This window comes from Geotrypetes seraphini, chromosome 7 (assembly GCF_902459505.1).
Source record: "Geotrypetes seraphini chromosome 7, aGeoSer1.1, whole genome shotgun sequence".
Lineage (NCBI taxonomy): Eukaryota > Metazoa > Chordata > Amphibia > Gymnophiona > Dermophiidae > Geotrypetes > Geotrypetes seraphini.
Genome location: NC_047090.1, coordinates 82332531 through 82358282, shown reverse-complemented (window position 1 = coordinate 82358282; position 25752 = coordinate 82332531). Strand labels below are relative to the sequence as shown.

At 44.8% G+C, this 25752-nt stretch overlaps 1 protein-coding gene across 3 annotated transcripts in view; it reads right to left on the bottom strand.

Moving 5' to 3' along the window:
• The window catches only part of SCFD1 (sec1 family domain containing 1), a 248396-nt gene that overhangs the window by 180083 nt on the left and 42561 nt on the right, over positions 1-25752 (bottom strand). For all 3 annotated transcript variants that reach the window (XM_033952477.1, XM_033952475.1, XM_033952476.1), the window contains exons 5-7: positions 20047-20169; positions 16025-16112; positions 3104-3193 (exon numbers count right to left, since the gene is read on the bottom strand). In XM_033952477.1, the coding sequence (XP_033808368.1) occupies positions 3104-3193; positions 16025-16112; positions 20047-20169 (301 nt within the window). The remainder of the gene's footprint in view (positions 1-3103; positions 3194-16024; positions 16113-20046; positions 20170-25752) is intronic.

Here is a 25752-nt window from a genome sequence, read left to right as displayed (position 1 = left end):
AATCTGAAGAAGGGAGTAACCCAGCCAAGAAAGAGAGATAAATATGGAAGTAGAAACCTGTGAGTGACTTTGTTGGTTCTAGGGAAGCTAGTTATAAACTGTTGTTTAACAGCTGTGGAGTCAGTTTTAGCAGAAACTGTAGAGGGGGAGGTGAGCCACAAGCCTCACAGAAGTGGGAGCCATGTCAGAGATCTGTTGGGAAAAGTATGGTATAAGGAAAAGAAGGATCCTATAAAACTTATGTGGATTACAAACTGCTTTCTGCTGTGGTAAAAATAAATGGTAAGAAATGGGACTAGATACCAAAATTTTTGCCATAGAGTAATAGTTGATTAAATGCAAAAGCCTCAGTCCCACCACTCCATCGCTGTTAGGATTCTGAACCGCAGGAAGAAATTACGTGGTGACTTTCATCATTGGCTCTTGTGCATTTAACAATAGTCCAATACTAATATCTCTAGTTTTTTTATATATATTTAAATATTCATTTTCTATTTTTCTTCAGCTATTTTATCATATATAATGTGCAGTTATCTCTGCATTGGCCAACATCTGGGAGCCTGACCTGACATGTTTCGCGCCGTTGCGCTTTATCAAGGGTCTCCCGAGGTGGCTGCTGTCATCCAACTCCAAATGTAAGATTTTAAAGGAGAAAAGATCTTTTCTCCTTTCTTACCATTAAATCATAACAGTATATGGACAGATATTAAGGTTGGAATAATACAACTAACATAGCCATTATTCAAGTGCTTTAAGTGGTAAAAATAAAGGCAGGAAAACCTTGAACTTGGTGTGTAGTAAATAAGAGTGTCCTGGAAAATGTTTTGGCATGCTAGCTGAGAGGCAAAGCTGGGTGCTACAGTATGATTCTGACAAAAGCCTGCTTCCGCTATTTCCTTAAATCATGGTCAGGGCAGCTCCTTATATACTCAGATACAGAATACAGGCAGTCCCCGGGTTAAGAACGAGAACCGTTTTTAAGTTGAATTTGTATGCAACTCAGATCATGTGAGAATCTGAGTGTATTTATATTCTCCTGTAGTTCCTTCCCCATAGTCAGGCATCTCTTTTTCCTCTCTTCTCCTTCCCTGGTCTTTGTTTTTCCTCCCTCTCCCCCCAAATTGGGTGCAGCATTTTTCTCCCCTCCCCTGTCTCCTGGCAGGATCCAGCAGAAAGAAAGACCTTATGCCGGCAGAGCAGCAAATTATGAACTCTGCCACTAACGGAAGAAGTTCACAATGCTGACTGGTACCTGCAGCTGACTGCTCCCCCTCCTTGGTATGCACTGCTGTTCTGGCCGGCTCCTTCCTCCCAACCATACTTCTATTCACAAAGTCGCGGTTCCTACATGTGGTCCACGGCTAGCCCGGAAGTCTTCCCTCTGAAGTCAGACGGAAGGCTTCCAGGTCAGTTGTGGGCAGTGTGCAGGAGTCACTGCTAGCAGCTTTGTGAAGAGAAAGGTGGCTGGAAGGAAGGAGCCAGCCAGAGGAGGTAAACACCCATGGGAGGGAGGCATGAATTTGGGACAGAGAACAGAGAGAGGAAAGGACGATGAGGGGCACGTTTGGACATGGAAGGGAGGAAGAGAGTCGCGTTTGCACAGGAAAGGAGTAACAGAACCCCGGTTTATAAGTATGAGTCCGACGTAAGTCGGACATTCTTAACCCATGGACTGCCTATACAGGAGCATGGGAGAAACCATAGAAAGAGCTTTGCTCTGTATTCTCTGCAATCAAACTATTGTACTTCCCAGAAGCTATTCCTTACTTGTCCAAGAAGTCATCTTGATATATCTTTCAAAATTTGCATGAAGATAATTCAGCCCCTAATTATTCAATATCTTATATGTTGATATAATCTTGAATTGCTTTCAACTAAATCACAAATAACCAGTGATGTTACTTTGTGATGCCCTTCATCTGCTCTCTGCTGGGGCTATCAATCCCAAACCTGGCCCTCCAATCAACTCACACAATACCTCCAATCTTATTTCTTTTCCTAAATTTCTCCTTCTCTTCTTTTCTTATGTGCTCTGTGGAATGTCCACTCTGTTTCCAACAACTTGCCTACCTTCACAACCTCTTTCTCTCACATACACTGCATCTTCTTGCTATAGACTTGGCTTATGTCTTTAGATTCTGCTTCAGTTGCCGTCCTGCCACCCTGTATCATGAAGGTTACCTTTTCTTCCATACATCTCACCTGATTGGCCATGATGATGGTATTGGGCTGCTATTCTCACCTTCTTATAGATTTCAATATCTTCTTCCATCCAAGTCTCACTGCTTTTCTTTCTCTGACTTCCACTTCACTACCTCTGGGGAGTGGTCACTTATCATGCATCATTTGAAGTTATGCACTGGGAGTGGTCATTTATCGTGCATCATTTGAAGTTATGCACTGGGAGTGGTCATTTATCGTGCATCATTTGAAGTTATGCACTGGGAAGTGGTCACTTGTGCATAATTTGAAGTTACAGGGAAGAAGACTTAGGAAATTCTTCTTCACGGAGAAGATGGTAGATGCCTGGAATGCCCTACCAAGGGAAGTGGTGGAGAGGAAAACGGTAATGGAATTCAAAAAAGCGTGGGATAAAAATAGAGGATCTCTAATTAGAAAACGAAGGATGTAAAGAACTAAGGCTGGACTTGGACAGACCTGCACGGTCTGTGTTTCATATATGGTGATTTGGTGTAGGATGGGCTGGAGTTGGGCATCAATGTGAACTCCACTAATATGGAACAGAAGGATATTACTGGCCAGACTTTATGGTAGATGTCCTGCAAACAATGGGATGGTTGGATAGGCTGGAGTGAGCTTGGACGGCAACTTCAGCATATGGAACCTAGGACAATACCAGACTTTACAGTCTACGGCCCAGAAATATCAAAGAAGAGACAAGTTAATATAATCATGTATTTTTTAAAAATGAGTTTAACTTATGGGCAGGCTGGATGGACTGTTCAGGTCTTTATCTGCCGTCATTTACTATGTTACTATGATAAATCTCTTTCTTCCATTCTCACCAACTCCTAGCTTTCCTTCTTTCTCAAACAATATATTAAATTAAATGTTTTAAACAAAACACAATTTGAAAACATACCCAGTGTTACAAAGAAGCAGAAGAGACTGTCAACAATAGTGTCCATAATATTCTCCATCTCAGTGTCTGTTATATCTGATCTGTTAACCGCTGAGAATGCAAGGAGAGGAAAGATGTTATCACATTGATTTAGAGAACAAGCCATGAAGTCTATAACATTGAAATGCATTTTTGCATAAGGAATTCATTTAATTTATTAAAATCTATAGCCTGCCTATCATTATGGGCTCCTTTTACTAAGGTGCGTTAACGTTTTTAGCGCACGCCGCAGATTAACACGCGCAAACCCCGCGCTACGCGGCTAGAACTAACACAAGCTCAATGCTTGCATTAGGGTCTAGCGCGCGCTATTCTGCGCGTTAATGCCCTAACACAGCTTAGTAAAAGGAGCCCTATATATCTAAGTGGTTTGCATAAATAGCATATACAGTACATAATATCTAATACAAATAACTTAAAATATAAAACAAAATTAAATAAAAATAATTACAATCTATACACATAAGGAGAGCAAACAGTTCTAGCCAAACATTTTGCTAAAGAGAAATGTCCAACTTTTTATGAAACATTAAATATGACTCCTTCTTAATATACAAGATTTAAAGGCAAAGAAATCCATAAGTCTGGTTCTGCCACAGAAAATGTTATTTGTGATTTTATTATGTATGTTAGTTTGTAATCCACATAGAATTGTTGGATATGTGGAACATAAATTCTGAAATAAATAAATAGACAGACAGATAGACATGTACCACATTTCCTTACAAGCCTTACAGGTTGTGCGGAATACAGCTGCAAGGATGATCACGGGTGTATCATTATGAGCACATTTCTCCAGTACTTAAACAACTACATTGGTTGCCTACTGAATACCGTCGTAGAGTATAAAATCTTGAAAGTTATACATAGTGTACTTTACAGGGAGGCACCACAGTACTTGATCAGGCCTTGAAAAAATATGTTCCAACCCATAGGTTGTGTTCACAAATCAGTAATGAAATTGTCACTCGAATGTGTCTGGGATGTGCATTATAAAAATACCTAGATGTCAGCTATTTCTGCAGCTGGCCCAAAATTGTGGAATGCGCTGAATGGACCATTAAGATTATGTTTTAACTTTGGATCATTCAAAAAAAACTACTGAAAACCCACCTATTTGTAAAAGCCTTCTACGTATAAGGAATTACTGCTTTGATGTATTTATTTCCTAGGATCATTTTACTTGTTGAATTTATTTTTTGCTGAGCTTATATTTTAATACGTTTTTATTTGAATTTGTATTTTTTGTAGGTTTTTCATTTTATGTATGCTTGCTTTGCAATCCGCCTAGTTGATAGGTGTTATAGAAATTTTTAAAAATAAATAAAAATACTCATAGGCACTTCAAACAATTTCTGCTTGTAGAACCTAATATACAAAAGGGGACATAAGGTTTCAGCAAAGACACTACTTTATATTCCATTAAGTTAAGCAAAATTTTATAAACCAACCAAAGAATGACCTGGGCCCTAAATTTGACTAATAACCAGAGCAAATCAATTAAAACTGAGAGATATGAGCATATTTTCCTCTGTGACCAGAGAGTTGGATAGAGGGAGAGCACTAGATGTGATATATTTGGATTTAAGCAAAGCTTTTGATTCTGTTTCACACAGGTGTCTAATAAATAAGCTGAATGCCCTCAGTATGGGCCCTAAAGTGACAGACTGGTCAGGAATTGGTTAAGTGGAAGGCAACAGAGGGTAGTAGTAATGGAAATCGCTCTGAGGTTCAACTCTTTTTAACATTTTTGTAAGTGATATTGCTGAAGGGTTGTCTGGTAAAATTTGCCTTTTTGCAGGTGACACCAAAAAGCACAGTTACTTACTGTAACAGGTGTTATCCAGGGACAGCAGGCAGATATTCTTGACTGATGGGTGACGGCACCGACGGAGCCCCGGTACGGACAATTTTAGAGTGATTGCACTCTAAGAACTTGGAAAGTTCTAGCAGGCCGCACCACGCACGCGCGAGTGCCTTCCCGCCCGACGGAGGCGCGCGGTCCCCAGTTAGGATAAGCCAGCTAAGAAGCCAACCCGGGGAGGTGGGTGGGACGCAAGAAAATCTGCCTGCTGTCCCTGGATAACACCTGTTACGGTAAAGCACAGTTACTTACCGTAACAGGTGTTATCCAGGGACAGCAGGCAGATATTCTTTACGCATGGGTGACGTCACCGACGGAGCCCTCGGTACGGACCTTTTTAACTAGAAGGTTCTAGTTGGCTGCACCGCGCGTGCGCGAGTGCCTTCCCGCCCGACGGAGGAGTGCGTGGTCCCCAGTTAGGATAAGCCAGCTAAGAAGCCAACCCGGGGAGGAGGGTGGGACGTAAGAATATCTGCCTGCTGTCCCTGGATAACACCTGTTACGTTAAGTAACTGTGCTTTATCCCAGGACAAGCAGGCAGCATATTCTTTACGCATGGGTGACCTCCAAGCCAACAAAGAGGGAGGGGGGATGGTTGGCCATTAGGAAAATAAATTCTGTAGTACAGACTGGCCGAAGTGCCCATCCCGTCTGGAGAAAGCATCCAGGCAGTAGTGAGTAGTGAACGTGTGAACTGAGGACCAAGTGGCAGCCTTGCAGATTTCCTCAATGGGTGTGGAACGGAGGAAAGCAACAGAAGCAGCCATAGCTCTAACTCTGTGGGCCGTGACAGCACCTTCTAGTGACAGACCGGCCCGAGCATAACAGAACGCGATGCAGGCCGCGAGCCAGTTGGACAGCGTCCGTTTAGAGACAGGGCGACCTAGACGGTTAGGATCAAAGGTCAGGAAGAGCTGAGGGGACAAGCGGTGGGCCCTTGTACGATCAAGATAGTAGGCCAGGGCACGCTTGCAATCTAGAGTGTGTAACGCCTGTTCCCCAGGATGTGAATGAGGTTTCGGGAAAAAGACAGGCAACACAATGGACTGGTTGAGGTGAAAAGCCGAGACCACCTTGGGAAGGAATTTAGGGTGGGTACGCAGAACCACTTTGTCATGGTGAAAAACAGTGAACGGTGGATCGGCTACCAGTGCATGCAACTCACTAACCCTCCTGGCAGAGGTGATGGCAATGAGGAATAGCACCTTCCAGGTGAGAAGTTTGAGCGAAGTTGTGGCAAGAGGCTCAAAGGGTGGTTTCATGAGGGCTGATAAAACCACATTCAGGTCCCAGACAACAGGAGGAGGTTTCAGAGGTGGTTTGACATTGAAGAGGCCTCTCATGAATCGGGAGACCAGTGGATAAGCCGTGAGAGGTTTCCCCGAGGATAGGCTCATGAAACGCAGTGATGGCACTGAGGTGGACTCTGATTGAGGTAGACTTGAGGCCAGCATTGGACAGAGAGAGCAAATAGTCCAGTATCGTTTCCACCTGCAAAGAGGTGGGATCGTGATGACGCTGGAGGCACCAAGAGGAGAACCTGGTCCACTTCTGATGGTAACATTGAAGGGTGGTCGGTTTCCTGGAGGCGTCTAAAATGAGACAAACAGGCTGAGACAGATTTCCTGGGGAGGTCAGCCCGAGAGAAACCAAGCTGTCAGGTGGAGCGAAGACAGATTGGGATGCAGTAGAGACTGACGTTGTTGTGTAAGTAGAGTAGGAAACACAGGAAGAGGAATGGGCTCCCTGGAGCTGAGCTGAAGCAGGAGGGAAAACCAGTGTTGGCGAGGCCACCGAGGAGCGATGAGAATCATGGTGGCCCTGTCCCTGCGGAGTTTGGATAACGTCCGCAACATCAGAGGTAGAGGAGGAAAAGCATAGAGGAACCGATCCGTCCAGTCGAGCAGGAATGCATCTGGAGTCAGGCGGTGAGGAGAGAAGAGCCTGGAACAGAACTGGGGCAGCTGATGGTTGTGAGGATCTGCAAAGAGGTCCACCTGCGGAGTGCCCCAGCGAGCAAAAATGGAGTGGAGTGTGGAAGAGTCCAGAGTCCACTCGTGAGGTTGAAGGATGCGGCTGAGGTTGTCGGCCAGGGAGTTCTGTTCGCCCTGGATATAGACAGCCTTGAGGAAGAGATTGTGGGCTGTGGCCCAGGTCCAGATGCGGAGAGCCTCCTGACAAAGGAGGCGAGATCCGGTGCCACCTTGCTTGTTTATGTAGTACATGGCGACTTGATTGTCTGTGCACAGGAGAAGAACCTGAGGGTAGAGAAGGTGCTGGAAGGCCTTGAGAGCATAGAACATGGCTCTGAGTTCCAGGAAATTTATGTGATGTTGACGCTCCTGAGGGGTCCAGAGTCCCTGGGTGCGTAGATCTCCGAGGTGAGCTCCCCACGCATGGGGGGAGGCATCCGTGGTGATGATCATGGAGTGAGGGGGTAGATGAAAAAGAAGACCCCTGGAAAGATTTGAGGAGTTCAACCACCATTGAAGAGATTGATGAAGAGACGATGTCACAGAGATGGGATGAGAAAGAGGATCCGTGGTCTGTGACCATTGGTCGGCAAGAGTCCATTGAGGTGTCCTGAGGTGGAGTCGCGCCAGAGGAAGCACATGGACCGTCGAGGCCATGTGGCCCAGGAGGACCATCATCTGACGGGCCGGGATGGAGTGATGAAGGAGCACCTGACGACAGAGGTGGAGCAGTGTCCGGTGATGGTCGGAGGGGAGAAACGCCCTCATTAGTGTGGTGTCGAGAACTGCTCCAATGAATTGAAGTCGCTGTGTGGGAAGCAGATGCGACTTGGGGTAGTTGATCTCGAACCCCAGGAGATGGAGGAGAGAGATGGTGTGATGAGTGGCTTGTAGCACACGTGGAGACGTAGGTGCTTTCACCAACCAATCGTCCAAGTAGGGGAATACCTGGAGGTTGTGAGACCTGAGGAAGGCCGCCACCACAATAAGGCACTTGGTGAACACCCTGGGTGACGAAGCGAGGCCAAAAGGTAGCACCTTGTACTGATAGTGGCGGTGTTGAACTTGAAATCGCAGGAAGCGACGTGAAGTCGGACTGATTGGAATGTGAGTGTAGGCCTCTTTGAGGTCCAGGGAACATAGCCAGTCGTGCTGAGAGAGAAGAGGGTAGAGCGTGGCAAGGGAGAGCATTCTGAACTTCTCCTTGACCAGACATTTGTTGAGGTCCCTGAGATCGAGAATGGGACGGAGGTCTCCTGTCTTCTTGGTAACCAGGAAGTAGCGGGAGTAGAATCCCTGACCCCTTTGTTCCGGAGGCACCTCTTCGATGGCATTGAGAAGAAGGAGGGATTGGACCTCCCTCAGGAGGAGGGGGGTTTGGGAGGAGTGAGAAGCAGACTCTACGGGAGGGTTGTTTGGTGGAAGAGTCTGGAAGTTGAGAGAGTAGCCGTGGCGGATGATGTTGAGGACCCACTGGTCCGATGTGATGACCTCCCAACGGCTGAAGAATATGTGGAGACGGCCTCCGATTGGTTGTGGAAGAGGCAATGAAGGCGGAAGACTGGCTATGCCCTGGAGAGAAGAGTCAAAAGGGCTGAGAAGGCTTTGCAGGTGGAAGAGGCTTGTTGGGTTGGTTGGACTGAGAACGAGCCTGGGCATGGTGTTGTTGCTGACGGGGCCGTCGAGGTTGTTGTGAAGGCGGATTGAGTGGTCTGGCTGAGAATCTGCGTTGATAGGAGGATTGAGGCCTGTAAGGGCGAGCAGGTGGAGCCTTTTTCTTTGGTTTAATCAGGGTGTCCCATCTGGTTTCATGGGCCGAGAGTTTCTGGGTGGTGGAATCCAGGGACTCTCCAAAAAGTTCATCCCCGAGACAGGGGGCGTTGGCCAGACGATCCTGGTGGTTAATGTCCAAATCCGATACTCTCAGCCAAGCCAGGCGGCGCATGGCGACAGCCATGGCAGAGGCACGGGAGGTCAGCTCGAAGGAATCGTAAATAGAGCGGACCATAAATTTTCTCAGCTGAAGGAGACCAGAAATCTGTTGTTGGAAAAGTGGAACCTTTCTCTCCGGAAGATACTTTTGGAGGGCGGACAACTGTTGGACCAAGTGTTTCATGTAAAATGAAAAATGGAAGGAGTAATTGTTCGCCCCGTTGGCCAGCATGGCATTTTGATAGAGCCTCTTGCCAAACTTGTCCATGGTTTTGCCCTCTCTGCCAGGAGGGGTGGAGGCATAGACGCTGGAGCCCTGAGTCTTCTTCAAGGTGGATTCAACTAGAAGAGACTCATGGGGCAGTTGGGACTTATCGAACCCCGGAATTGGGATAACTCGGTAAAGGTTATCCAACTTACGGGGGGCCCCAGGTACAGTAAGAGGGTTCTCCCAATTTTTGTAAAACGCTTGGATGTCGTGTACGGGCAATTTGAGGAACTCCTTAGGTGGTTGCTCAAAATCCAGAGCTTCTAGAAAAGCTTGGGATTTTTTGGAGTCTGACTCCAGAGGGAGAGATAAAGCTGCTGACATCTCCCTGAGGAACTTTGAGAAGGAGGATTGTTCCGGCTTGGAGGTGGTATCGGGGGCTGAGGGGTCCTCATCGGATGAGGAGAGATCCTCCTCGGTACCGGGAGGGGACTCTTCCCATAGGTCCGGGTCCCGGACCTCTGGGTGCGCATGCAGAGACACCGGGGTGGAAGGCTCGGTATGGTGGGTCTTAGATAAAGACTTTCCAGAGCGCACCAAAACGGTACCGGGAGAGGAAGACCGGCGTCGATCACGGTCCCGGGAAGAATGGAGCTCCGCCCGGTCCCGAGGCGGATCCGCAGTGGTATGGGAATGAACCACAGGATGGGCGTGAAGTTGCTCAGCCGAAAGAATCGGCATGGAGGTATTGATTGGTACCGATGGGGTGGATACCGGGTGCTCGGTACGGGGCTCGGGCCAGTCTGGTACCGAAAGGAGCGGTGCCAGGATAGTAGGCAGCAGGTGCTGGAGTTGATGCTGCAGCTGTTCCTGGAGTTGAGTTTGGAGGATGGCCGCAATGCGGTCATCCAGGGGTGGCACCGGAACCGCTTTCTTTATTTTCGGTTCCTTAGGTGCCGCTCCATGCCCCGGCGATGAGGAGGCCGATGAGGAGGCACTCACCGAAATCGGGGCGGAGCGTTTTCGGGGTCGGCGTGAATCCGGCAGGGTCGGTGCCGCCACTGTGGCTGGCGGGCGCTCGAGGGAAGAGGAAGGCTTCTTAGCCGGCTTACCTGGCGCCAGCGGCGCCAATGTCGGGTCGGGTGGTGTCGAAGTAGGCGGTGTCGATTTCGATGGTACCGCTGTCGATGTGTCCATTGTTGACCCGGTGCCGAACAAAATGTTTTGTTGAATTTGGCGATTCTTGAGTGTCCGCTTTTTAAGAGTGGCACAGCGGGTGCAGGAGTCCGCCCGATGCTCCTGACCCAAACACTGCAAACACCAATTGTGTGGGTCAGTGAGGGAGATCGGGCGTGCACACCGCTGGCACTTCTTAAAACCGGGCTGCGGGGGCATGAATGGGAATACGGCCTCCGCAAAATCAAACCCCGAGGCCTGTATAATGGCAACAGGCCCCGCCGGGGCAAAGACGAAAAAAGGAAGAAATAAAGATTTTTTTTTTTTTTTTTGACAAATTAAAGAAAAGGTAACCCGAAGGTAAAATGAAAACAAAAAGAGAAAATTTCGCGAGCGGGAAGGCAGAAAAGTGAGTTTCAACAGCCGTTGAAAAAACACGCGTCTTCTTCGCTCCGCGGAAACGAAGAAACTGGGGACCACGCACTCCTCCGTCGGGCGGGAAGGCACTCGCGCGGTGCGGCCAACTAGAACCTTCTAGTTAAAAAGGTCCATACCGAGGGCTCCGTCGGTGACGTCACCCATGCGTAAAGAATATACTGCCTGCTTGTCCTGGGATAAGTAACTGTGCTTTATCCCAGGACAAGCAGGCAGCATATTCTTGACTGATGGGTGACCTCCAAGCTAACAAAAAGAGGGATGGAGGGAAAGTTGGCCATTAGGAAAACAAATTTTGCAAAACAGATTGGCCGAAGTGTCCATCCCGTCTGGAAAAAGCATCCAGACAATAATGAGATGTAAAAGTATGAACTGAGGACCAAGTAGCAGCCTTGCAGATTTCCTCAATAGGAGTTGAACGGAGGAAAGCTACAGATGCTGCCATAGCTCGAACTCTATGGGGCGTGACAGAACCTTCCAGTGTCAGTCTGGACTGAGCATAACAGAATGAAATGCACGCTGCAAGCCAATTGGACAACGTACGTTTAGAAACGGGGCGTCCCAATTTATTCGGATCAAAGGACAGAAAGAGTTGTGGAGTTGATCTGTGGGGCTTAGTATGGTCTAAATAGAAAGCTAAAGCCCGTTTACAGTCCAAAGTATGTAAAGCCTGTTCTCCAGAGTGAGAATGAGGTTTTGGAAAGAATACAGGCAGAACAATCGATTGGTTGAGATGAAATTCAGAGACAACCTTAGGGAGAAACTTTGGATGTGTACGCAGAACCACCTTGTCGTGATGAAAGACTGTGAAAGGTGGATCAGCAACTAGTGCATGCAGCTCACTGACCCTCCTGGCAGAGGTAAGAGCAATAAGGAAGACCACTTTCCAAGTGAGAAACTTGAAAGGAGCTGTAGCCAAAGGTTCAAATGGAGGCTTCATTAAGGCGGAAAGAACCACATTGAGATCCCAGACTACAGGAGGGGGCTTAAGAGGTGGTTTCACATTGAAAAGACCCCGCATGAATCTGGAAACCAAAGGAGGAGCTGAGAGAAGTTTTCCATGAACTGGTTCATGAAAAGCAGCAATAGCACTGAGGTGGACTCTGATGGAAGTAGACTTGAGGCCAGAGTCAGACAAAGAAAGAAGATAATCCAACAAGGTCTCCACTGCAAGGGAAGTGGGATTATGATGATGAAGAAGACACCAAGAGGAAAACCGTGTCCACTTCTGATGGTAACATTGAAGAGTGGCTGGTTTCCTGGAAGCATCCAGAATAGAACGAACGGGCTGAGACAGAAGAGAATCAGTTGAGGTCAGCCCGAGAGATACCAAGCTGTCAGGTGCAGAGATTGGAGGTTGGGATGCAGAAGGGTCGCCTGATGCTGTGTAAGCAGAGAAGGGAATAGTGGAAGAAGAATGGGCTCCCTGGAACTGGGTTGAAGTAGAAGGGAGAACCAATGCTGTCTGGGCCACCGTGGAGTGATGAGAATCATGGTGGCTTGTTCCCTCTTGAGCTTGAACAAGGTCCGTAACATGAGCGGCAGAGGAGGGAAAGCATACAGGAACAGATTGGACCAATCCAGGAGAAACGCATCCGCTGCCAGACGGTGAGGAGAGTAGAGTCTGGAGCAGAAGAGGGGCAGCTGATGATTGTGAGGAGCTGCAAAGAGGTCTATCTGAGGAGTGCCCCATTGAATGAAAATGGACTGGAGAGTCAAAGGATCGAGAGTCCATTTGTGGGGTTGGAGAATTCTGCTGAGATTGTCCGCTAAGGAATTCTGCTCTCCCTGAATGTAGATAGCCTTCAGGAATAATTGGTGATCTGTCGCCCAAGACCAAATCTTTTGGGCCTCCTGACACAAGAGGTGAGAGCCTGTCCCACCCTGTTTGTTGATGTAGTACATTGCAACTTGATTGTCTGTGCAAAGTAGCAGAACCTGAGGAAAAAGAAGATGTTGAATAGCCTTGAGGGCATAAAAAATCGCCTGGAGTTCCAGGAAATTGATGTGATGCTTCTTTTCCTGAGCTGTCCAAAGGCCCTGAGTTTGAAACTCGTTCAAGTGAGCTCCCCAGGCATAAGGGGAGGCGTCGGTGGTGATGACTAGTTGATGAGGAGGTAGATGGAACAGAAGACCTCTGGAGCGATTGGAAGATATCAACCACCATTGCAGAGACTGACGAAGAGATGATGTCATAAATATGTGTCGTGAGCAAGGATCCATCGCTTGGGACCACTGGGTAGCTAGGGTCCACTGAGGAGTGCGCAGGTGAAGACTTGCGAAGGGGGTGACATGAACTGTCGAGGCCATGTGACCCAAGAGTATCATCATTTGCTTGGCAGAGATGGAGCGTTGTGGAAGCACCTGCTGGCATAGAGATTGAAGAGCCTGAAGACAGTTGGACGGCAGGAATGCTCTCATGAGGATTGCGTCCAAGACCGCTCCTATGAATTAAAGTCTCTGAGTAGGGATGAGATGAGATTTGGGTAGATTGATCTTGAACCCCAGAAGTCATAGAAAAAGGATGGTCTGGTTGGTGGCAAGGAGCACCGCCTGAGAGGAAGTGGCCTTGATTAACCAGTCGTCCAGGTAAGAGAAGACCTGAAGATGATGAGAGCGTAGAAAAGCAGGCACAATTAGGCATTTGGTGAACACTCTGGGAGAGGAGGCAAGACTGAAGGGTAACACCTTGTATTGGTAATGACAGTGATTGATCATGAAGCGGAGGTACTGTCTGGAGGCCAGATTGACAGGAATGCGAGTGTATGCCTCTTTGAGATCGAGGGAGCATAGCCAGTCGCCTTGATTGAGAAGAGGGTAAAGAGTGGCCAGAGAAAGCATTCTGAATTTTTCCTTGACCATGCATTTGTTGAGATCGCGAAGATCTAAAATGGGTCTGAGATCTCCTGTTTTTTTGGGGACCAGAAAGTAACGGGAGTAGAATCCCTGCCCCTTCTGATCTAGAGGAACTTCCTCTATGGCGTTCAGAAGAAGGAGGGATTGAACTTCTTGTAGAAGAAGGGAGGACTGAGGAGTGTTCAAAGCAGACTCTCTTGGCAGACTTTGGGTAGGAAGAGTCTGAAAGTTGAGAGAGTAGCCGTGGCGGATGATGTTGAGGACCCACTGGTCCGAGGTGATGGTCTCCCAACGGCTGAGGTACAGAGAAAGACGTCCTCCTATGGGTTGAGGAAGATGGGCAGATGGTAAAACACTGGCTATGCCCTGGAGAACGAAATCAAAAGGGTTGTGTAGACTTCTGTTGTGGAGGAGGTTTCACCTGTTGCTGCTGTTGCGACCGAGGGGGTTGCCTTTGTTGTTGACGCTGATGTCTAGACTGCTGAGGAGCTTGTGGTAAGGGTCTAGCCACATAACGACGATGATAGGCCAATTGCTGATGAAAAGGGCGGACAGGTGAAGTCTTCTTTTTGGTTTTAATAAGAGTGTCCCAGCGAGTCTCATGTGCAGACAACTTTTGTGTGGTGGAGTCCATGGAATCACCAAAGAGTTCATCGCCGAGGCATGGGGCATTAGCCAGGCGATCTTGATGGTTGACATCAAGCTCCGATACCCTGAGCCAGACGCATGGCAACAGACATGGCCGTGGCTCTAGAAGTAAGTTCGAATGTGTCATAGATAGAACGGATCATGAACTTTCGAAGCTGGAGAAGAGAGGAAGAACAGTGGCGAAAAGCAGATCTCTTGCGGTCAGGGAGGTATTTCTCAAAAGAAGCTAGATTCTGAATGAGATGCTTCAGATAAAAGGAGAAATGAAAAGCATAATTCCCTGACCGGTTAGCCAACATAGCATTTTGGTATAACCTCTTACCAAATTTGTCCATGGCCTTTCCTTCTCTGCCAGGAGGGACTAGCTCCTGCAGACTTCTTTAGAGTAGATTCCACCAAGAGAGACGCGTGTGGAAGCTGCGGTTTATCAAAGCCAGGGATGGGGATGGCTTTGTATAAGGAGTCCAATTTACAAGGAGCTCCTGGGATAGTTAAAGGAGTCTCAAGATTTTTATAAAAGGTTTCCCTCAAAATATCATGGAGGGGTAACTTAAGAAATTCCCTTGGAGGCTGGTCAAAGTCCAGTGCATCAAGGAACGCTTTGGATTTCTTGGACTCAGCCTCCAAGGGAATAGTAACATAGTAACATAGTAGATGACGGCAGATAAAGACCCGAATGGTCCATCCAGTCTGCCCAACCTGATTCAATTTAAAATTTTTTTTTTTTTTTTTTTTTTCTTCTTAGCTATTTCTGGGCGAGAATCCAAAGCTTTACCCGGTACTGTGCTTGGGTTCCAACTGCCGAAATCTCTGTTAAGACTTACTCCAGCCCATCTACACCCTCCCAGCCATTGAAGCCCTCCCCTGCCCATCCTCCTCCAAACGGCCATACACAGACACAGACCGTACAAGTCTGCCCAGTAACTGGCCTAGTTCAATCTTTAATATTATTTTCTGATTCTAAATCTTCTGTGAATAGAAAGAGACTCACACAACTCTTAAGAAAGAGGTGAAAGAGGCAGTGTCTGGTTTAGAGGAGGGATCCTGAATCAAAGGATCCTCTTCACCAGAATAATAGAGACCATCACAGCAAGTTCACTGTCTCTGCCACCTGCTAATAACATACAAGGAAAAGATAGATAACTTATCTGAATGCAGGATGGCACTGCTGTTGCTCTTTCACTGCTCCGGGTACATATTTAAAGTACAAACAAATTGCTATACATATGCAATCTTGTACAGTGGTGATAAATACACAGACCTAATAAGTCCTGGCCACAGCCAGCTTACAATCTAAGTAGGCATCTAATAAAATGAGAGATAAAGTAACTTTCCCCAAAGTCACAAGAAATGTCAGTGGGATTTGAACTATGGTTTCCCAAGTTTCCCTCAGCCCATTACTCTCCTTCTTCATAAAAACAGGTATTGCAGTCACAGTTACTATTTTTATTTATTTTAGATATTTATATACTGCCTACCAAAGTTATCTAAGCGGTCTACAATCAGGTACTCAAGCATTTTCCCTATCTGCCCTGGCGGGCTCACAAGCTATCTAATGTACCTGGGACATTGGAGTATTGAGTGATTTGCCCAGGTTCACAAGGAGCAGCATGGGATTTGAACCCACAACCTCAGTGTGCTGAGGCTGTAGCTCTAACCACTATGCCACTCCTTCCCCTTAACAGGGGAATACATTCTCAGTGGGTTCAACTCAGAGCTATAAGAGAACAATGTGCTGTACTATATCATTTTTTATTTTATTTTAAATTATATAAAATGATTTCACCTACCACGATAGGAAACGACTTCCTTATTCTGATTGCACAGTATGAACATATCGTCCTCTAAGGTTATAAAATTGAGATATTGATCAAACACCTGAAAAAAGAAAGAAAAAAATAATTAGGCTCTTTAATAATGAACACTTTACACATGATACTATTAAGGATCAATTAGAGTGTATATGGGAAAAAAAAAGATTCAGCCGTGCTTACTTTATTACTATTAGATTGCTCTGTAACTGTTAGATATATGCCTGAAACCTATAGTTTGGGAACAGAACACATAACTCTATAGCTGCACATAAAACATACTGAAGGTCAAAGATGAGATATGCTACGATGCTCTGGATAAACAAGATCCTATACTACCTTGCTGCTAATGAGCCACACATCAGCATAAAAGTTTTAAATGCCTAAATCATTCATATGTGACTCTCTCTGGGAAAAGGTGATTTTTGCAGTTACAACACCCAGAATATGGAATTCCCTACCATCATTTATTAAAGAAGAAAAATCATTGAGTAAATTTAAAGGACTGTTAAAGTGCTGGTTGTACAGGGATGCTTTTGAGACCTAATTATCGGAATCCCTATTGATCGCATTTGATGCTTAAACTCATTAATCCTCTGTCTTAGGCTCTGAGAATTTGGAAAAAAAAAAAAAGTTCTTAATTTTCTACTATACTTTTATAAATACTTTTAAACTTTCTTACCCTCCATTTGTATTTTCCTTGTATGTATCTTTTACTATACTTATTGTAGTTTTCCCTACTTCCCTTACGCATTGGTATGTCAGGTCCGTTTGTGTTGGTTAATAATTAAGACCCCGTTTTTAATTGTAAATCACTTTGAATTAATGATATTGCGATACATCAAAATTTTAATAAAACTTGAAACTTAAAGTAGCAAATCCAAAATGTTGAGAATGGCTTATCATTTATGTCTTGAGTCCATAAGCAGTCTGCAAATGTTACATGATTAAACGCCTGTAACTTTTTTTTTCCACATAAAAAGGACAGTTTGGACTGTTTATTACATAAAAGTTGTTTGCTCTAACAGAATTCTTTAAAACTTTTTTTTATTTTGTTTTTGATGGTTTAGTCACCTTTTCCCAGAGATGGTGACATTTGTTTTCAACTGAAATGATGCTTTCTGACATTTTAGCAGACTTTTTCAAAGCCTAGGTTTTTGCTAACCAATTCCAAACATTTGCAAGAACATTATTTTATAGCATTAGAACCTAAGATACTACTAGTAACCTTAACTTTTAAGCACAGGCTTTTTTGTAAATAGTGTTATTACCTCTCTTAATCATAAAAGTAAATAATCAAACGTATATTAATTCAAATCTCCTCTAACCACTCTTCCACCCCCTTCCAACACAAACCATTTTCACCCTCAGATATGATCATGGCTATAAAGAGAACAACCCATGAGCTGGAGGATTGCCAACTCTGAAGCATACCCTCAGTGACACTTGTTGGCTAGCAGAGGTTGCCACATTAGTGGTAAGTCTCCTTTTCGCCTTGGATGCCTGACCTCTGCAGTGCTTAACTAGTCCCAAAAGGACAGATGATATGAACTTGGGATTTCTCAACAGGGTTAGCCTCATATTCTTCAGTCATTAGCAAAAGTTCCATTTAAGGGTTCCCTACAAAAATATGGAAGGAGCTGAGGCACACCAACCACTATCTATTTTATTTTATTTTTCTGTTTCTATTTGGTATAGAATAGTCTCTTTTTATACTATAATAAAATAAAGTTCAGTATAAAATCATAACTATTCAAGGCTTGTGCGGGTGGGATCTGACAGTTTGCAGAGCGGGACCGAGCTGGCTGATGGGGACGGGGCGAGAATGGTGATAATTTTTTCCCGTATCATTCTCTACCTCTATTTTTAGGTATTTCTAAATTGTAAATGTAGCTGTAGATTTTCTGAAAATTAGAACAAGTGAGGTGATAAAATTTGCAGATGACACTAAACTGTTCAAAGTTGTTAAAACACATGTGGATTGTGAAAAATTGCAGGCAGATCTTAGGAAATTGGAAGACTTGGTGTCTAAATGGCAGATGAAATTTAATTTGGACAAATGCAAAGTGATGCACATTGGGAAGAATAACCTGAATCACAGTTACCGGATGTTAGGGTCCACATTGGGGATTAGCGCCCAAGAAAAGGATCCGAATATCATCGTAGACAATATGATGAAACCTTCCGCCCAATGTGTGGCGACAGCCAAAAAAGCAAACGGGATGCTAGGAATTATTTTAAAAGGGATGGTTAACAAGACTAAGAATGTTATAATGCTCTGTATTGCTCCATGGTAAGACCTCATCTGGAGAATTGCATTCAATGCACTAGAAAAAGTTCAAAGAAGAGTGACCAAGATGGTAAAGGGGATGGAACTCCTCTCGTATAAGGAAAGACTAAAACGGTTAGGGCTCTTCAGCTTGGAAAAGAGAAGGCTGAAGGAAGATATGATTGAAGTCTACAAAATCCTGAGTGGAGTAGAACAGGTACAAGTGGATTGATTTTTTACTCTGTCAAAAATTACAAAGACTAGGGGACACTCAAAGTTTCAGGGAAATACTTTTAAACCCAATAGGAGGAATTTTTTTTTTCACTCGTTAAGTTCTGGAACGTGTTGCCAGAGGGTATGGTAAGAGCAGATAGCGTAGCTGGTTTTAAGGAAGGAAAAGTTCCTGGAGGAAAAGTCCATAGTCTGTTATTGAGAAAGACATGGGGAAGCCATTTCTTGCCCTTTATTGGTAGTATGGAATATTGCTACTCCTTAGGTTTTGGCCAGGTACTAGTGAGAACGGGCTACTGGGTTTGATGGACCATTGGTCTGACACAGTAAGGCTATTCTTATGTTCTTATGTGCAAATGCTAGGTAAATACACTGATTAACTTGGTAATTGTGGCTAAAGCGAGGGTTTAAAAGAAGATTGGTATGTGTTATCAAGAAGTAAATAGTTATGATAAGTCTCAGACAGTGTGAAGCATTTAAAGAGTTATAATAAAACATTTTTTAAAATTTGCTTATTTTGTAGTCTCCTATGTTTTGCAAGAGCGTCCTATGTTTTGCAAGAGTTGAGATAAGGACTTCATACTGTCTTTTAGAGAGACTACATGGATATTATTTAAGGATACTATTTGAGCACTTTATGGACCCAAGGATGCATGGGAGATTTAGTTCAGCATGGACTACTTTAAATGATGATATTAAATTTAATAGCACAGATTTCGTCAAAAAGAAATAAGTAGAAGCATAAGATATTTTGAAGATGGCGCAGAACAAGGCAGATGTGATTGGCAATGTTCATGCTGAAGACCCTGGACACACACCTTGGATCCCCAGGATGACCTCCAGTTGACCCCAGACCAACAATGGTTATAAAGGTAGCCTCTGCTGGGGGGGGGGGGAAGAGGGCCTTGCACAAGTTGATGGGAGGGGGAGCAGGAGGATATGCAGGCCTGCACACTATTAGTAAACAGAGCTTTTAAGTTACTGAGTTCCAGGAGGGGGATTTCAGGCCAGTTCTGGATATTTGTCAACCTCATTCTGATACATTATGGGACATGCAGCACCAATTTCAATGAGTAGAATCAGGAACTACAAATACCACACTACTTTGGGATGTACATTTAAAACTAGGACCGGCCAAAGAGTCTCCATCCTGGAACTGAGTTAATGACCCTGTCAACCAATAAATACAACCAGAAAGATGCTGAAAATTAAATTCCCACACTCAGCAGCACAATGAGCGTGTAGCAGGAACTTGTGACTATACTTGCCCTGAAATCTCAGAGCAAAAATCACAATGATCATTCAGTCGAGTTATAAATATTATGCCTGAATCAAAATAATTCTAACAAAAGATATGATATAAATTCATATATTCAGCATAATTTAGTAAGAAAAATGCTCTATCAAGGTGGAGAAGTTTCTTCATGAAAAACAGGAGCTAAGCAAAAGCAAACAGGAGCAAAAACCTTTATCACTGCTGGAACCCACAGAATGTTCTAACCTTTGCCACCTGGGATACTGCGCTGGCTCCCAGTGCTGCACTCGCAATGTCCTCCAGCTTGCTTCTTGAAATTGCAGAAATAAAATTTAAAAAGTAATTCTCATAAAGTTGGTTTCGAAGGTCCTACAAACAAACAAAAAGTAAGAATGCAATATCAGCAAACATAAATGAACATAATACACACAAATATTTTTTAAAATGATTTAAATGTATGCATATTATTAGGGCTTGTCAAATCCTAAATGCCGAGTCACCGTGATGTCCATGATTCTTCTGTCCTGAATGATGAAGCTCAAATTCATTGAAAGTCAAATGTTGGACCAAAAAAGGCTATTCCAGAGATGGTTCAATTTCTGCTACCAGCAGATGAATGTAGAGCTACTTCCAGTGGCATCACCAATGTAAGGATTGGTGCAGCCTGGAATTCTCTAGTATGCTACTGCCAGAGCAGGACCAGGTCTAATTTGCCAAATACGAACTTAAAGAACCCACCAAAACAACTGCAGCATATTTTTTGAGATCACAGATACAAAGGACTATATACAAAATCTCCAGGAGAAAGCAGGCTAAAGACCAAATGATATCCTTTACATCATAGTCTTCCAGGATGGGCCCTGTACTGGTCTAACAGGATTCAAAGACAGGATATTAAAAGGTATGAATAAATGTCTCCTTATTATCAAGCTATACTAGTCCAAGCCAATTTATTTATTTAATTTGTTTTCTATCCCGTTTTCTCCAAAAGAGCTCAGAATGGGTTACAGGTTAATGAAATGTATAAAAAGCAAAAAAAAAAAAACCACCCAAACAAACAAAATCCTTCAAAGAATGGAAAAAGGATCCAAATGAAGAAAACAAGCAGCAACATTATCAATGCTTTGCATCTAACTTGTCGGGTGCATAAGAAGGCTAAAAAAAAGAATATGAAGAGAAACTTTCCACAGAAGCAAAAACTCACAGTAACAAATTTTTCAGCTATGTCAGAAGCAGAAAGCCTGTGAGAGAAGTTGTGGGACTGCTAGATCTCCAAGGAGCGAAAAGGGCACTGAAGGAGCACAAGGCTATCTCGGAGTGGGTGACCTCGATGAGGATTTAAGAAATCTACTTGAACCTGAAATGGTTTCAAAAGTTGATGCAGCAGAAGAATGGAGGAATGGAAAGAAATCTCAGTGAACCTGGAAGAAGTACTGAGCCAAATTGACAAGTTAAAGAGCAATAAATCACCTGTTCTGGATGACATACACCCCAGGGTACAGAGAAAACTCAAACATGAAATTGCTGACTGCTGTTAGTGATATGTAACCTGTTTTTAAAATTGTCCATAGTACTTGAAGATTGGAGGTGGCCAATGTAACACTGATTTTCAAAAAGTGCTCCAGGGGTGATGTGGGAAATTATAGACCGGTAAGCCCGACTTCAGTTCCAGTTAAGATAGCGGAAACTATTATAAAGAATAAAATTATGGAACACATAAGCAAACATGGTTTAATGGGTCAGAGTAAGTGTGGGTTCAGCCAAGAGAAGTCTTGCCTCACCAATTTGCTGCATGTCTTTCAAGATGTGAACAAAACATGTGGATAAAAGTGAGCCAGTTGACATAGTGTATCTAGACTTTCAGAAAGCTTTCGACAAAGTTTCTCATGAGAGGCTCCTGAGAAAATTAAAGTCATGGGATAGGATGCAATGTTCTATTGTGGATTAGGAACTGGTTATTGGACAGAAAACACAGTAGTGTTAAATGACCATTTTTCTCAAAGGAGAAGGAGGAAAAGTGGAGTGCTGGTGGACCGGTGATATTTAGCATATTTATAAATGATCTGGAAATTGGAACTACAAATGAGGTGATTAAATTTGCAGATGACACTTTACTGTTCAAAGTTGTTAAAATGTATGCAGGACTGTGAAAAATTGCAGGAAGACCTTATTATTATTATTATTTTATTTCTTATATACCGCCTAGAGAATGACACGGTGACAAAATTCATCACCGTTCTCGTCCCTGCGGATAACCGCGGTAAATAATCCCATGTCATTTTCTAGCATTTATTTCAACCTCAATCCTTCTACACCAGCATTCTTCAAAGCAAAGCTTGAGGGTCAGTGATTGTGGCCATTCATACTCTGATTCTTATGTGAGCCAAGGATAATGAAGCCATTGTGACATCACTGATGTGATTGGCTCTTAGGCACTGGTGGAATGAGGCATTATGACATCACAATATCTTCTCTGGATATCAGAGACTGTCATTTTGAAGTGTCTGTTTCAACCTCAGTCCTTCTACACCAGCATTCTTCAAAGCAAAGCTTGTGGGTCAGTGGTTGTGGCCATTCATACTCTGATTCTTCCCTCTCTCCTTAAAGAATGACATGAAGATGGTTTCCCGCGGTTATCCGCGGGGACGGGAATGGTGATGAATTTTGTCACCGTGTCATTCTCTAAATTACCGCCAAAGCCGTAGAAGTTCGAGGCGATTCACAACAAAGAAGAGCTGGACAATCAGCAAATAGTTACAATCAGCGAGTACAGGTACAATAAATATGCATGTGCGGGGAACAGGTTAAATAAGAGGGGACAAATGTAAGGTGGGCAGGGTGAAGAGGTAAGGCAAAAGAGAACATGGGGAGCAGGAGTAGGGAGAGAGGACTTAGGATCTGCAAAGAAGAATGGTCTAATACAGTGTCTCACACACTTTGTTGAGCCGCGGCACACTAAACGTAGTGGCCACGGCTTAAGGAATCCGGAAGTGGGCGGACACTATCGTAATGACGACATGCGCATGTGTGATATCATCACATCGATATCCACGCATGCGCAAAGGTCCTCCAGACAGACTCTGAGCCAGTAGGGGGTGCAAGCAGGGAAGAGGGCCGGAGAGGAGAGACACCAGCACTGGCTGATTGTCTATAGGACGTACCTCTCAGCAGTCAGCCGGTGCAGCACACCTGAAATCTCAGGAGGCACACAGTTTGCGATACACTGCTCTAATGTCTGGCAACTAAAATTCAATGCAAAGAAGTGCAGAGTGATGCATTTGGTGAGTAGAAATCCAAGGGAGCCGTATGTGCTGGGAGGTGAGAGGCTGATATGCATGGAAGGGGAAAGGGACTTCAGGGTGATAAGAGTCTGAGGATCTGAAGATGATGAAACAGGTGTGACAAGGCGGTGGCTTTAGCCAAAATGATGCTAGGCTGTATGGAAAGATGAGTAACCAGCAGAAGGGAGGTGTCAATGTTCCTGTACAGGTCATTGGTAAGGCTACACTTGGGGAGTACAGTGTTCAGTTTTGAAGGTTCTATCTGGTGAAGGATATAAGACAACTTGAAGCGGTTCAGAGGAAGGTGGCAAAAATGGTAAAGGGTTTGTGCCAAAAGACGTATGAGAAGAGAATGGAAGCCCAGAATATGTATACTCTGGATTATCCTAGGACAAGCAGGCAGCACATTCTCACATTTGGGTGATGTCATCCACGGAGCCCGATACGGACAGTCTGACAAGTGAACTATCACAAAGTTTTTAGAAACTTTGCGACTGCACATGCACGACTGCCTTCCCGCCTGCCGAAGTTCACAGTACCTCAGTTCTTCGTTTTCTGCAGAGTGAAGAAGTACTATCCAGCCTAAGTTTGCCTTCCCACTTTCGTGCAATTTTTTTTCTTTATTTCTTTCGTGAACAATGAGGGATGGGAGAAGAATTTAATTTTCATTTATCTTGTAAAATTTGGTGACAATTGAGTTCAATCTTGCTGAGGTAATTTTTCCATCTATGTTGAAATTGTTGATGGGTTTTAAAGTGTAGCAGGTGTCAGCTGTCTATTTCTGTTGCAGACGCTGATAATTGGTGTCTGCAATATTCAGGCCATGAACACAAAATTGAGACTTGTTCTCGCTCTCTTAAAGCTTGTCATGCTCAGCAGGAGTAATTGTTCGCTGCTGCCATGGATATTGCCAAATCTTTGCAGGCGTTGACATCGAACACTCCGGCATTTTCTTCGACATTGACGTCACAAGAGATTCCAGCATCGGGGAAGCCAGCTAAGAAGCCACCTGCTTCTAAACAAGCATCAAAGGACTCTACAGCATCGAGTCCCTTGATGCAGACTAAACAATGATGCCACCGCTCTCCAGCTTCACAGGTTGTCTCTCATACACGGTGTGCATCCTCATCAAGGTCACCCACTCCGAGACAACTTGCTGCACCAACGGTACTGGCTGTTGAGCCATCAGTACTAGTGCCTTCTTTTAGGGAGAAACTCGATGAGTTCTTCCAGAGGGAGCTTGAGAATATATTTAAACTGCACTGCATGCCGATGCTAGCATAGAGTTCCTCGGTACAGGCCCAGCTTGAGCATAGCATTACAAGGCCTCAAGATACCGCTGTCAGCTATCCATTGGAGCATCAAACTCCTTCTTGATGATGTTCACCTTCCAGACATCTATCTTCATACCAATGTTCCTTCAATGACAGTCCTCATTGAAGCATCAATCCTCTACTTCAAAGCATCGACACTCTTCTTCAGGAAGTTTGACTTCAAGACATCATCACTCCTTATCGTGTTGATCTCACACTTCGAAGCCGACCCTGCCACTACATTCCCACCTCACCCTCCGCAACTGCAACAGGCATGGGACAGGCCAGGCGTGTGCAACAACTGCTCATGGCCAGCCCATAAGCCTTCCACCCCCTCCCCCAATGTCAATTCTGACATCGGAGAAAAAGTTCCAGGCCAGCCAGGGCCCAGAATCTTCTCTCCGATGTCAGAATTGACATCCTGGGGAAGGCTTGTGGGCTGGCCGCATGCAGTCGCAGCATGCGTCTGGTCTGCCTCATCCCTTCTGTTGCTGCTACGACAGCAGGGGTGGTGGGAATGGAGCATGTTGGGTGGCAGGGTTGGGTTCGGGGGTGGGGCAGGGAAGAATTGGTGGTGGTAGCTTCAGCAGGGGGGGGGCAAGGAGAAATCGGCAGCAGTGGCTTCAGCAGGGGGGCAGGTATGGAGAGAGGAAGAAAAAGTTGGACTCATGGAAGGATAGAGATGTTGGTTGTGGAATGGAATGTAGTCTAGAGGAGAGGAAGAATGCAGGAGGCAGAAAGAAAGAAAGAAACATTGGATGAATATTCAGAAGGAAGTGCAATCAGAGACTCATGAAATCAACAGACAACAAAGGTAGGAAAAGGGAAAGAAAATCATCAGGTAAGACCTAATTTTACCTTCCCTGTCATCTACAGCAGACAAATCCAGACGGATGGGATGTAGCAAAGCAATCCTGAATTTGGGGGAGGGGGTGACAATGCTGCAGAGAGCGCCAACACCTCAAAAGCAGCCTCTCCCCGCACTGCCATATCACAAGGACGACCAGGTAGCTGCCCAACAAATTTCCTCCAAACAGAGCCCAGAACGCAATCACCCTAGTAGCTTCCCCCGCTGACAGATATAGAGAACAAATCACCTCTTGAATCCAATGACCAATGGATGCATTAGAGTCCGCCATCCTCCAAGATAGTCCCCCATAAAGCAAAAAATAAATGGTCCAAGTGTCGAAACTCGTTGGTAACCTTCAAATATCACCTCAAAATCTGGAATATATCCAAAAGGCGTAGTTGACAAAAATCTAAAAGCCAAAAGAAACAAGGGTTGATTCAGATGTGAAAGTTGGCGACGACCTTAAGCTAGAAGGAGGGTACCCTACGCAGTATCACTCCTGTCTCTG